The sequence below is a fragment of the Mirounga leonina genome, unplaced genomic scaffold (assembly GCF_011800145.1).
Source record: "Mirounga leonina isolate KUSES-001 unplaced genomic scaffold, KU_Mleo_1.0 Mir_174, whole genome shotgun sequence".
In the NCBI taxonomy this organism is placed as follows: domain Eukaryota; kingdom Metazoa; phylum Chordata; class Mammalia; order Carnivora; family Phocidae; genus Mirounga; species Mirounga leonina.
The window spans coordinates 22,480,120-22,493,671 of NW_023270451.1; the positions used below are offsets into that span (position 1 = coordinate 22,480,120).

The 13,552-nt window shown below is 39.4% G+C and overlaps 1 protein-coding gene across 1 annotated transcript in view; it reads left to right on the plus strand.

Moving 5' to 3' along the window:
• PPP1R9A (protein phosphatase 1 regulatory subunit 9A) overlaps positions 1-13,552 on the plus strand; it is a 299,948-nt gene that overhangs the window by 688 nt on the left and 285,708 nt on the right. Inside the window, exon 2 of the mRNA XM_035021390.1 lies at positions 1,950-3,574. Coding sequence (XP_034877281.1) covers positions 2,180-3,574 — 1,395 coding nt within the window. The 5' untranslated portion in view covers positions 1,950-2,179. The remainder of the gene's footprint in view (positions 1-1,949; positions 3,575-13,552) is intronic.

Genomic DNA, 13,552 nt, shown 5'->3' on the forward strand with positions numbered 1-13,552 from the left:
GGCGTTGGGCAGCGCCGCGCGCCTCCCGGGGCCGCCCGCCGCCGGCTGGCCGCGCGTGGGGGCCGCGGCGCGACTGGAAGCGGCCGCCGCAGCCGCCCTCCGCGCTGCGCCGTGAGCGGCGGGTGGAGGGGCGCCGAGCCGGCCGGCGCGGAGAGAGCCGCGGCCACCGTGGGGCGGGGGGCGCCTCTGAGGAAGGGGGGGTGGGAGCCGCGGCCGCCCGACCCTCCCCGCCGGCGGCGGCTCCCGCTCGGTAAGGGGGAGGCAGTGCGCGGGGCGAGGAGTTGGGGAGGGTGGCGATGAAGAGGAAAAACATCGGGACGTACAAAGGCTGAGTTGCAGGCGGGGGGTGGGGGTGGGTTGTGGTTGGGGAGCGATAGGGCGAGGATCGGAGGCATTATCAGTGGGATCTATTGTTTCCTGGCACGTTGGGAGGAAAAACAAAGGGATTTATTATCATTACCCTGCAATTTTTTTCCTTTTTCTTTTTTTTAATGTGGCCAGGGAGCTCGGCTTTCCCCGTGCCACGCGGGGATCCGCCTGGCAGCCGCCGGGAGCCGCAGCCAATGTGTTAGGACTTCAGGTGCTTTTTGGCACAAAGCTAGACTGCGACCTCCTACCATAGCGCTTGGCGTCACCTGCTTTCCCGGCCCTGCCCCGGGGCCGAGGGATTGCGTCCCGAACCAGGCTTGGGAACCGGCTGCCTCTCAAGTTGGTGTTATTTATGTTTGTCTTTTGTGAGGGCAGGTTTTGAGTCCCCCGGCGGCCCCATCGCCCCCGCCCCCGCCCCCCGCGGGTTCGAATTGGCCGGGGGAGGGAGTGGGGCGGCTGTGTAGGGGGGAGGGGAGGGTGTGTAAGGCTTCAGCAAATGTCAGGGGACAAGGCGATTGTCGATGCTTTACCAAAAAACAGGCACCACACTCTCAAGCCTTTCTTGTTTGTCTGCATGGGCCATGCATGCGTGCTGGGCCAGAAGCCGAGTTCGGAGGCGGTTTAAGTCGAAGATTGTGCGTGAGGGTGATGTGGCTCGGCCTGATATTGAAAGACAAAACAAAGCAAAAAACAAAATGAAAAATCTTTAGGACTACATTGTCTGCGCCTCAGCAGATCTTGAAATATTTGATTAATGGCATATTGATATAAAATCCAGCTGTGGGCTAGTGGAGACCAGCGAGCATGTATTGCGTTGCGTTTTGAGCTCGTAGTAAGAGGCAAGTGGGAGTAAACAAATCAGGACTATGAAAAGAGGTTTCATGTGATACTTGCTTTCTGATCGTCACGTTCTCCTGCATTTATTCCCATGATAGTCTACATCTCACTCTATAATTAATAGTATCCACTCTTAGGAAACTTCCAGGTATTAGATGTGAGTGCACTTAGAGTGAAACTTATTTTCATTTAAGAACTTTCTTCTGCTTGTTTTGGTCTGAAAATGTACTAATGTTGCTTTGGGAATGCTGTAAATGAGAATATTGGACCAGAGAGAGTTAAGCCTCTGTAGGCATCTTTTGGACTTTGGAAACATAGAATCCAAACTTTTAATTGTGCTTACACAGAAAGAATAAATTCTACCTGATGTGGAGCATCCCAAATGAAATTCATTTTTTTCTGAACAGTTTGATGATATCTTAAAGATCTGTGAGCTGCTGGTTTCTTTGAAGGTCATTCACAAAAGCAACAGAAACTTAGGCTAACGTAGTGTACTTGTACTTATGTGTGACTTGTGTATTAGTGTGTGATTTCTCTAGGGATCTCCAAATTGTGTTTGAAACATTTTTGTTACCCAAGACCAATCAGAGGTATAACTTGGCTTTTAAATTCCCATTCCAATAAGTAATTTTTTTTTTCTGTTTGACATATGGCTAAGCCACTTTCAAAAGTGTATTATTAATTGATGAAACTTAAGTTCAAATAAGTAAATGAATTTAGAAATTCATTCTTTTCTATTACAGATGAACCTCTAGTCTTGCTTTGAAAAAGCCATTTTGTGTAACTCTTGACTGAATAATTTCCTAATACACCTGTTGGGAGGATCACTGATACAGTATGCCATTTGAGAGGTACTTTTTCTTGACCAAATACTGGTGATTAGAGAAGAGAGGTGTTTTGTTTTTGTTTTTTGTTTTTTTGGTTTTTTTTTCCTGATCATTATGAACACTGGCTTTTCACCCCTGAAGTAAAAATGTTGAAAACCGAGTCTTCAGGTGAACGAACCACTCTCAGAAGTGCCTCTCCTCACAGGAATGCTTATAGAACTGAGTTCCAGGCACTGAAAAGTACCTTTGACAAACCCAAGTCAGATGGGGAACAAAAAACAAAAGAAGGTGAGGGCTCCCAGCAGAGCAGGGGGAGGAAATATGGCTCCAACGTCAACAGAATTAAAAATCTATTCATGCAGATGGGTATGGAACCCAATGAAAATGCTGCAGTCATTGCCAAAACAAGGGGGAAAGGTGGACCTTCGTCTCCGCAGAGAAGAATGAGGCCCAAAGAATTTCTGGAAAAAACAGATGGCTCAGTTGTCAAGTTGGAGTCCTCCGTTTCAGAACGAATCAGTAGATTTGACACAATGTACGATGGCCCTTCATATTCTAAGTTCACAGAAACTCGGAAGATGTTTGAGAGAAGTGGGCATGAATCAGGACAAAACAACCGCTATTCCCCAAAGAGAGAGAAACCTGGAGGGAGTGAACCTCAGGATGAATGGGGTGGCTCGAAGTCCAACAGAGGCAGTACCGATTCCTTGGACAGCCTTAGCTCCCGGACAGAGGCTGTCTCCCCAACTGTGAGTCAACTGAGTGCAGTATTTGAGAACACCGATTCCCCCAGTGCCATTGTTTCTGAGAAGGCAGAGAACAACGACTACTCCGTGACTGGGCATTATCCCCTGAATCTACCATCTGTTACTGTTACAAATCTTGACACCTTTGGTCACCTTAAGGATTCTAATTCTTGGGCTCCTCCAAGCAAACACGGTGATGATGCAGAGGATGCTCAGAAGGGTCATACAACTCCAGTACCAGAAGTGGCTTTGAAAAGTACCTCTCTAGCCCCAGTGCCCAGTGAAGAGACACAGCAGAGCAAGGACGCCGAGGACTCCACATCTAACCAAGAGACTCCTGTCGGGATTGACAGAGACATTCCTGAAGAACCTTGTGCTGAAAATAAGGCAATGCCAGAGTCAGAAATCCCTTCACCACAGAATGAACCTTTAGAAGACGCCGAAGCTAATTTAGTTGGGAGTGAGGCAGCAATGCATCAGAAGAAAGACCTTGCAGGTGGTGATTTTACCTCTGCTGCTGCTTCTGGGTCCAGGTGTGGAAAGGAAGTACCTGAAGATTCAGATCATTTTGAGAGTACCCATGTTTACATGCACAGTGACTATAATGTATACAGGGTAAGATCCAGGTATAATTCAGACTGGGGAGAGACAGGCACTGAGCAGGATGAGCAGGAAGAGAGTGATGAAAACAATTATTATCAACCTGATATGGAATACTCGGAAATTGTTGGATTGCCAGAAGAAGAAGACATCCCAGCAAATAGGAAAATTAAGTTTAGTAGTGCTCCAATTAAGGTAAGTATGTTTTCTCAGTTTGCTTTTGAAGTTTTTTCTAAGTTTTTTTTTTTTTTTTCTTAGTATTTGGGCCTAAATGTATGTAGAATAGATTTGACAACTATAAGGAATTCACGGTTGTTGATATACACATGTTGTCAAGTGATTTTAGAAGTTTCGGAGGTGTCCACGTATTTCCTAATATGCTTTATGGTTGCTTAAACCAGTATTGACTAATAGTAAAGTTGAAGAAGTTTGGGGATTGTGAGATACATTCCATTGGACTGGAGTATGAATAATATGAACACTGAAAACCAGGAGTGTTAGTTTGAAATAGAATTACCTCTTTAACTAGTTTCACTAAAAGTCCCCATAAGTAATAAAATTTTCTGAATCTGGACACTCTAGGTTATGAGGCATAATGTATAATGAGAGAGGTATGGTTGACCTTGAAATAATAGTCTTTATTTAATTGCTTAAAAAATCCGAGTTCTCTCTTACTTAAGTGTAAGTGGATTGTGAAGAATGTAGGAACTTAACTTTTTTTCTTTTTTGTATTGCTACTTAGTAGTGAAAGTTTGATTCATGGAAATGTCTTAGCGGACTTAAATACTTTAATTGGAAAGCTGTGACTGTGAGTAGCTTTGAGTTCAGAATTTGTGATGTAGTCCTGAAATGAAATTTTATGAAAGGAAATTAAATTGATTTGGCATTCACATATATGTTTTGACCTCTTAAAAGCTGGATAAATGCCATTTGAATTCAGATGCTCTATTCTGATGACTTCATTTAGTTAACATTTGGTGTAGAAGAAATAACACAATGTACATCAGTGGCGGGTGGTGAAACATTATTAGCTGATAATGGCGGGAGGGGCAGGAGGTGGTGGGTTGAGTATCACAGTCTCCTGGAGTGATTTTTCAAAGTGTACTTGCCCATCAGCCTCTGTCCTAAGATCTGGCATGCCCTTCTAGGGGAATCTGAAGGGTTGTGGTGGTAGAATGTGTAGTTGGAAACCACTTTCTAGGGACTCCTAGCTTGTCCAGTGTGTATATATGATAGACTTGGAATTTGATATGGTATCTTTTAAAAGAATCTGAAATCACTGTCTATTGTTATTTCCATCTTTTGAAACTTCCATATAAGGCTGTAAGAGAGATAATTTACAAAGCAAAGAGAAATTTGACTTTGCTTTAATTATGAAATACTAATTTGAAATGAAGTAATAATCTATGAAATTATTTTAGGTGTTAGTAGGCAGACTTTCATTTCATTAGTGTAAGACAAAAGTTCTGGATCAGAATGGGCCATGCCAAGTTACACTATGTTTAAAATAACTAGAGATGTGAGTGTGGTTTCTGAGTAAGCTAAGTTTCTTTGCTGTGTTTTCCCACTTTACTTTGTGAACCTTTCCCCTCTATTCCCCTCCACCCCCACCCCCCATTCTTAGGCTCTCTCTTTAGAGGTGTCTTTCCTTCAGGCCTGCCCAGAGAGCTCCTTAATTTCACCATGCATGTTCCCTGTCCAAGTGCTTTCCTTTGAACATCATCTTTCTACCCCTTAGGAAGAAAGCAATAAGATTAAATTGTTTCACATTGAGCAAGGCAGGAATAACTGAAATGAACTCTTCAAGGAGTTTGTTAAAACCAGTGACTAACTCCCTAATGGGGGAATAGCAGCTTACAAAAATTTATCAAGTAGAACACTACCCACTCAACCAAATGGGGCACCAGCCTTGTATTTGGGTCCCGTGCTGCACAAAATATAACGCACGGTGTTGGGTTTAATGCATTTTAAAGGATTTCTCATTGAAATATGGCTGTTCATTGGTGAACAAACCAGGTTTGGAGTATGATATTCTGAAATTCAAGTGATTTTTTTTCCTGCTATTGCTTATAACAAAAAGCATTTTGCCTTTTAATTTTCATATAATAAACTATTTTATATAATAAAGAATGAAATAGAGTACATACATATAAGTTGTAACACATTTTATCAAGAACATCAAGCATAAGGTTTGTGAAACAAAGATAATGCACCAGGTTTTATGGGCAGTTAACAGTACTAGTTAGAGTGGATTAAGTTTGCAAACAGAAGATTCATTCTTAGCCCTTTGTAATGAATAAGACAATTACTCTTTCTTGTTCTCATTGTTTAACATGTAAGTGGATTCACTTGGAAATTTTGAGAACTACTTTTCTACTGGTGCTGGTGATGGTAGTGTTTAGATTATTCTCCAATGAGGATTTTTGCCTCAGAGGGTGGTAATAATGAAATTCAGCAAGTATTTATTGAAAGCTTATCATGTGTCTGTGCTCATGCTGTTAGATGTAGAAGACACAAATCTATAATATTACCTCTTTCCTGTGTGAGCTGATGAAGTCAGTTCTTCAACAGTTGGTATTTAAAACCCATGTAAAAAGTCTGAAAACCTGTGCTGAAAAGTCTAATGTCCTCTGAGGACTGTAACTGTCCTTGGCCGTGCTAAATGCATGGATTGAATAGGATTTGATAGACCATTTGGAAGGGAATATGCTGAGCCATTCCCTATGTATGTTTTCTTATTCTTTTTGTAGAGATTCCCTTGTGGAATGGGAGATTATGATTTCCAACCTGAATCTTTTCTTTCGAAATTTAAACATATCCCTCTTTCAGCAACCATAGGTTACATACTCTTTATAGAAATGATCTCTAGAACTTTTATATTCTTTTCCTGATATTCTCATCTTATTCTTCACTAGAGTAAATATTCTCAACACTTTTAGACTTTCGTTTTACATCTTGTTTATGATCTTTGTGTGTGTGTGATCATTTCCTCAGTTTTTATTTCAGTTCTTCTGTAGATGTTTTAAATAGATACTTTCCTAAGATGTCTTAAATCTGGACCTAGAAAAGCATCAAAATGATATCTGATCTTTCCTGTGTAGCATATTACTTATACATAATTGTTGGTGACATTTAGAAATGGATTGTTTCTTAGTGGATAGATTGACATGTTTCACAGTGTTGTGGAAAATTAGACTGGAATTGATTAATAATGGAAAATATAAAATCCAAGTTTGAGATACGGAATGAGAGAGTGTTATGAACCATGCTAATCTGAGATCTGGAATTAGCCTTCATTCTCAGGAATTTCTCAAAACCAAGAGATTGAATTAATTAGATTTGCTTTAAATAAATCCAGGCGAGAAGGGGTGATATTTTTCATTATTGTTTTCTATTAATTTGGAACATTTACTGAGCCCTTACTATGTGTGGGGAACAGTGCAATATACAATAAAATGTAATAAATACATAAAATGACTGGAGCCGATCAGGTCAGGAACTGCTGGGAGGTGGGGAGTGGATAGCCCGTTAAGGATGCTTCTCAGGCTATTCTGCTGAACTGTTCTTGGATTCTCTTTCTAAGGTCCCTGTAACCTTTTTAAGGCAGTCATAACCCTTTCTCTGTTTCTGGGACCCTTATGTCCTTTGGATAGATGTTCTTGAAACATAGCATAGAAGAAAAAGGGTATTTTCCTAATTCCCTTAGCAAGAAGGGGATTGCAGGGTTGATGTTAAGTTATGTTCTGCTGTATTTTTCTGAGTGTTTTCTCCAACTGTATGGAGCTTTACAGAGCTGGGGTTCAAAGGAGAATCACCAAGGGCAGCAGTGCTTCTCTAAATCTTACATGATACTTGTTGAAAGTGGGTCCCTTAGCATTCTCTTTCTCTTTTGGGGCTCTGAGTTGGTACACAGGGCATATATGAGACCTTTTATTCGGGATGGTGTTCAGAGTATAGTTCTGAGATCCAAATTTCTGTCGTTCTCTTTCTTCAGATAGTCTTGCTCAGTGCTCTTAAACTTTAATATGCTCATGAATCACCTGGGGATCTTTTAAAATGCAGATTTCTGATTCAGTAGGTATTTTGGGGGAAATCACCTTGATGCAAAGGTTAGCCTCCAAGTAGACCATCGGCTTTCCCACGGGTTATGGAATAGGCTCAGCAAGTTAAATGTTTGAATCACAGTATTTATCAAATCAGTTTAAACAGCCAGAAGCAAGAGGAAAGCCATGGGGAAAGTTAACACAGCTAAGGTGCAAAGGTTGGAAGGACCACACGACCTATGACCTGAGGCCCGGGTATGCGATATTCCTATGTCCCGACCTTCTCGCTTTCACATCACCCTTCCCATTGAGGGTGCGGTTATGAGGACCACAGCTGATTTTGAGCAAGGGCTCCAGATACTAATAATCCCCTCAGCTCATGATATCATGGTATTTGCTCTACAGACGAGAGAGGGTACAAGTACACTTACATACAGCTGTAGCTTTGCCAGTTTCCCTGGGTTTTCTTTGTGTTTGTTGGGACAGGCACCGGCGGGTCTGGAGTAAGACCAGGCTGGGCGTCCTCGGTGGGTGGCTGATACAGAGATGGCGTGTCTGGCAGTCCGGAGATGGCACGATGATGACTTGGTCATTCCATCCTTTTCTTTTCTACAAGTGAACCTCTTGTTTGTTCCATCATATTTTCTATTTTGGAATGTCTTACAGCTTACTAACTTACCTATTTTTAACATATCTTAAGAACTTGGCCTTCGTTTTAGAAGCTTATAAGTTCTTATTATCTATATCTAATTGAGCCTCGGAGTGTTGCCTTTACCTCCTAAGCTGTTAGCTTACTTACCATTACTGACCATCACTTACGAGTTTCATCCATTCATTTGTTTTCTTGACCTTTATAACAGAATTTAATATTCTTCAATAATAGAGCAGATTCACAAACAGTAGGTCTCAGGTGAGATCGTGAATTCCTAAAAAGATCTCAAGTGGGTGCTGAGGCTGCTGGTCAACAGATCACTGTTTGGAATATGATTGTGAAGTACAGTTTTCTCACTTCTGAAAGGAGCTGGTCACAAAATGTTGGGGAAGCTCCTTTAACACGTTCTTTCCAGATTGGTCTTCTGTAGCTGGTTGTGTGGCATTGTGTTCTTGGAAGCTGACACAGGTGTAAAGTTGTAATGTGCATGATGGTTGTGGATACAAGAGTGGATTATGATCCCTAAATACATAAAAAATTTGAGTCATTAAAATGTCACACCCTAGACTCCTATGTTAGACCACACAAGGGTTTTATACAACAGTATAAAAGTTTTTAATTATAAAAAACAGGAGGAAGAAGTTCATGATAGACTCAGAAATTCCGTTTCTTTCATTTTTTTGGAAGCCTAAATTAATAAACTAGAGGGAGTATAAGGATTGTTGTCTTACTTAGTTTCTTTTTATTTGGATAACTTTGATGTCATAACATTTAAATTGGACTTCCTTTAAAATTCTGATGTCTTGTAACCTATGGTTTATAACCAGGTAAATATATCAGATATTTTAATGTACTGTACAAATATAATATACAAATATTTTAATGTACCCCTTTTCTAATATTGAATGTGTATACTAATACCTCTTCTCTATTTTACTAAATGCTGGTTATTTGGTAGTCAGAAAAGGGTTCTTTTCTGCAACAAACTATTACAGATGTTTTCTGGCATTTATTTGTAGTAGAAAGATATAGTTTTTTGTTTTTTGTATCCTCCATGATTTTTTGTCTTCCCCTCTAAAGTTCCTCACAAAGGACACTGGTTGTTGGGTTAGTGGATTTTAAAGGGAAGAGGCTGTGTTTAGGGGAAAATAACCTTCTGTTATCCACACCTTGTTTACCTTATTAACCCAGTTACATGCCCATCAGTAGTAATCTGATTTAAATCTCATCTGCATTAGATTTTTTTGCAACATCTTCTTCACCACTCAAGGACAAAAAAGGTTTCGGAATTTCTCTAGAGAGATATGGTTAACTATGGGATAATTTCTCCATAAACACAACAAGCATTGGTATATTAAACTCTGAATATCATTTCTTGGTTTTTGTGCCGTTATTTAATTTACTTAATATTCTTTTCTTAATATTCTGTGTTCTTCCTTTTTGGATCTGCTTCATTTTTGTTCTTTTGCTTCATTATATTCTACAGTTCTCATTTTGAATGGGAAGAGAGGATTCATATTTTTTCTTCCTGGTCACTTAAAAATTTTTCCCCTGGTTCTCATTTCTTCATTTTGGTTTGTGACATAGATACTTAAAGATGAAAAATCCTTCAAGGTAATCTAGTGTAATTTTCCCCTCACTCCAGTTAGCTCTTGAATAGCACATTGCTGACAGATGATCATTTGGCTTCTGCTTTAATAATTCCACCTTTGGGAGTTTATTATTTTGCAAGGTGAAAGGAAAGTTAGAAGGAGGGACACCCTGTGTGTGTGTGTGTGTGTGTGTGTGTAGGTGTACAGCATTGTGAATGTGCTTATTTTCATTTATTTTTAATTTGCAGTTTTTTACTGAGATAAAATTCAAATAACATAAAATTCACCATGCAATTTGATGGCTTTAAGTATATGCACAGTGTTGTGCAACCATCACTATTATCTAATTCTAGAACATTTCCATCACCCTAGAAAGAAACCCTGTGCCTCTTAGCAGTCACTCCCAATCCCCCTTCTTCCTGCATCCTCTGGCAAACACTAATCTACTTTCTGTCTCTATAGATTTGCCTCTTCTGGACATTTCATATAAATGGAATCAGGGGCATGCTTTTTGAAAGGAATGTAGGAGACACAATGAATGTGACTTGAGATATGGTAAAATTTAAGATACCCTGAGGACAGCAGACTATAGGAGAGCCTAAGGAGCAGGGGCAAAAGAATCTTCTGGGTGCTGACACGGTCTAAAGAGCAAGTCACAAGATGTGGGAGCAACAGATACTGTCTGCCCCTTATGCAATTTCATGGAGAGAAACAAAACAAAACAAAAACAAGCTGAGGAGACAGCAGGGTCCAGGAGGGCATGAGGGTATTTGAAAACTGAGGAAGAATGGTGCCTGTGGTGAAGAGGATGGTTGGAATAGCTCCCTTGTGAGGGACACTGACTTCCACGCATGTAATCTGAAATTGCTACAGATGGAGTCTAAGTGTTTGCTTCAGTGCAGGGCTATTGTTAAAGGCACTAATGTTAATTTCATGTTTACATTGGTCTTAGCACGAGGGACCCTTGTCCTTTCCTGATGATCTGATCAGCTTCTTTCCATCCTACTGCTCTTACGTTGTTGCTTTCATTATTCTTTTACGTTCATCGGGATTGTTCAGAGACAAACTTCACTTTTTATCTTTAAAATTCTCCTTATTCTTCAATATTTTAATACAGAATTCATATGCCATACTTGGCTGTTATCGTAATGTAATCACTTATGAGATGAGTAATTTGGGGCAGGCATTCATTTAGTTTATTGCATGTTATTTACTGAAGCATAGTATCTATATTGCTATTAAATAGTATTAACTGGTAATGAAAGTAACACAAAGGGTGACTTGGTATTCTGTAAACTTGACAAATTGCCTCTTGAGGCCTTGGCTTTCTTATTTGTAATGGAGGCTATCTTGTAAAAGACCCCTTCTCAGCGTTAAGCTCTTGTGATTCTCTGATTATCTCTTAAACAGATTTGTACAATAAGTACCACTATCATAAATATTTGTGTTATTATTTCAAAGGGAAATGGACATCTTTTGTTGCAGTGTGGAAATGAATTTATATTAGTTGCTTTTGAGAATGTTATTTATGCTGTAAATTATAGTTTAAAATGATGAAAATTTTAAATCCAAGGGAGCACATTTTTATAGAGTGGCTTTTTAGAGAAACTCAACTTTTGCAAGTATGGGTTGAACTATATATTAAACACCCTTCTGAGGAACCTAAGAATAAAGAAATGTTTTGTAATATGGTTGCTGACATATTAATTGCTTCACTCCCTTTTGTTCTGGAAATAGCTTCATAGCATAGTTCAACATGATTGAGATATTGATATTTTTTTTTTTTTTGCAAAATTCCTAATTTTTCAGTCTAACTTGCTCTCTCTCACTCATCTGTTCTTACAAAAAGGACAATGAATCAGGCAGAGTATAAAGACATCTGGAAATTTTATCTTTCAGGAGGAGGAAAGTTTTGTTCTTCACTTAATCTATTTTCAGAGGGATTTAAGAAAAGCATTTGTAGTGTTAAAAGTTTCCCCTGTATATTTATGTATCAGGAAAAGTGGTTTTAGGTGAAATGGCTCATAGACCTGTTAGTTTCCTCTTTTTAAGTCAGATAATGAGTTTTATTTTGGGGAAAGCTGATCCTCCAAGTTGTTTTCTATACCAGCTGAAATACAGTGGGCTAGATTGGAACACGTAGTGGTTGGCAAGGATCTAAAAGATAAAGTCATGATTATGGAGGAGTGACCAGGTGAGAGGCTTCCACAGTAGCTCTGTGGAATTTTCCCTGTGATGCTTTTGGACTGGCATAACCCTGAGAAACTGAGTGACTCTGTGCCTTCAGGTCTGTCACTGTACAGTGGGGCGGACCCTTCTCTTTCATCCACTTAAGAGCTGCCCTCCGAAAATTACTTTTTACTTATGTTCCTCTTTCCCAAAAGTATGTCAGGATAGAGTTCCACGGGGGGTACATTCATGCTTGAAAATTTGTCTAATCTTGAATACAAGGATTTTATTTATTTTATTTTAAAAGATTTTACTTATTTATTTGAGAGAGAGCATGAGGGGATGGGGAGGATCAGAGGGAGAGGGAGAAGCAGACTCCCAGCTGAGCAGGGAGCCCGACAGGGCACTTGATCCCAGGAGCCCGGGATCATGACCTGAGCCAAAGGCAGATGCTTAACTGACCGAGCCACCCAGGCGCCCCAAATACAAGGATTTTAAATTGTACTCAAAATCAGAGGTACCTGTTCAGGGTTTTGAAGAGTTTTCCTTCCACTGTAAGGGACCTCAGTTGAGGAGAGGGGAAAGCGGGTTTATTGGTTGGTATTTAAGATCAGCTTGTGAGTCGGTGCTGTATTGATGGGTTCTTTCTACCGATCACTTGTTTCAGATAAAATGGATGTGCAAAGTTGTTTCGTAAAGAAAGAAAAAGACATAAATTCACACTTGCACTTTGAATCAACTGGTATATATATACATATACTTTTAAAAGAACCCATTTCTCAGGGGGGATGGCAAAAGTAACTGTAGGGTGTTTGACTATCACCTTGTGCACCTATACCTAAGATGTATTTGTTTTTAGAAGTTTCTTCTGTAGGTAGAATAATAAAATGCAGTAATTTAAGTTGTGCATGACTTATTATGTAATATACTATGCTCAGAGCACACATTTCCTGTTAGAAATTTTAAGATTGGGCACTAAACATTAAACACACAGACAAGCCTTATGAAAACAAAAACTGAATCAGAAGTGAAAAACTACAAAATAATAGGGAAAGCAGAATGCAAGAATGATGATAACATAGAGCAAGTCTTCGTTGACTTTTGATATATGTGCATAACACTATATTAGCATTAAAAAGGAATTAACCCTATATACAGTTTTTTGTTCAGGATCTAGAATTATCTATGATTATTTAGTATAGATTTCTAAAAATAAAATTATTGGCTAAAATATTTTAAAGCTATTCATACATACCACCTGATTATTATTTAGAAAGGTTGTATTAGTTTATAATTAGCATTACATTGGAATGGTTTTCTCACAATCCCTGCACCAATAACTTGGTGTTATTTATATGCTTTATAGTTTTCAGTTTGGTGGGTGAAGAATGTCTCTCATACATTCTGTGATTTATGCTGACTTATTGATGAGGTTAAATGTTTTCATGTGTTTACAGGCCATTTTTGGATATGAGTTCTGAGTTGTTTTTATGGTCAGTGTGTTCTTTTGGTCAGTGACTGTTGGTAAGGAGTACATCAGAGTTGTTACTTGTCTTGGTAGAAAGTTGGTAGAAAGAACTGACATGTCTAAAATAGTCATAATAATTCATAAATGTCATAATAATTCATTATGATATATGCATGTAGGGTAATAGGCTAAATCTATTATAGGTCATATCTTCTAAAATTCTCATGGTGAAGACTATTGTTATACCCA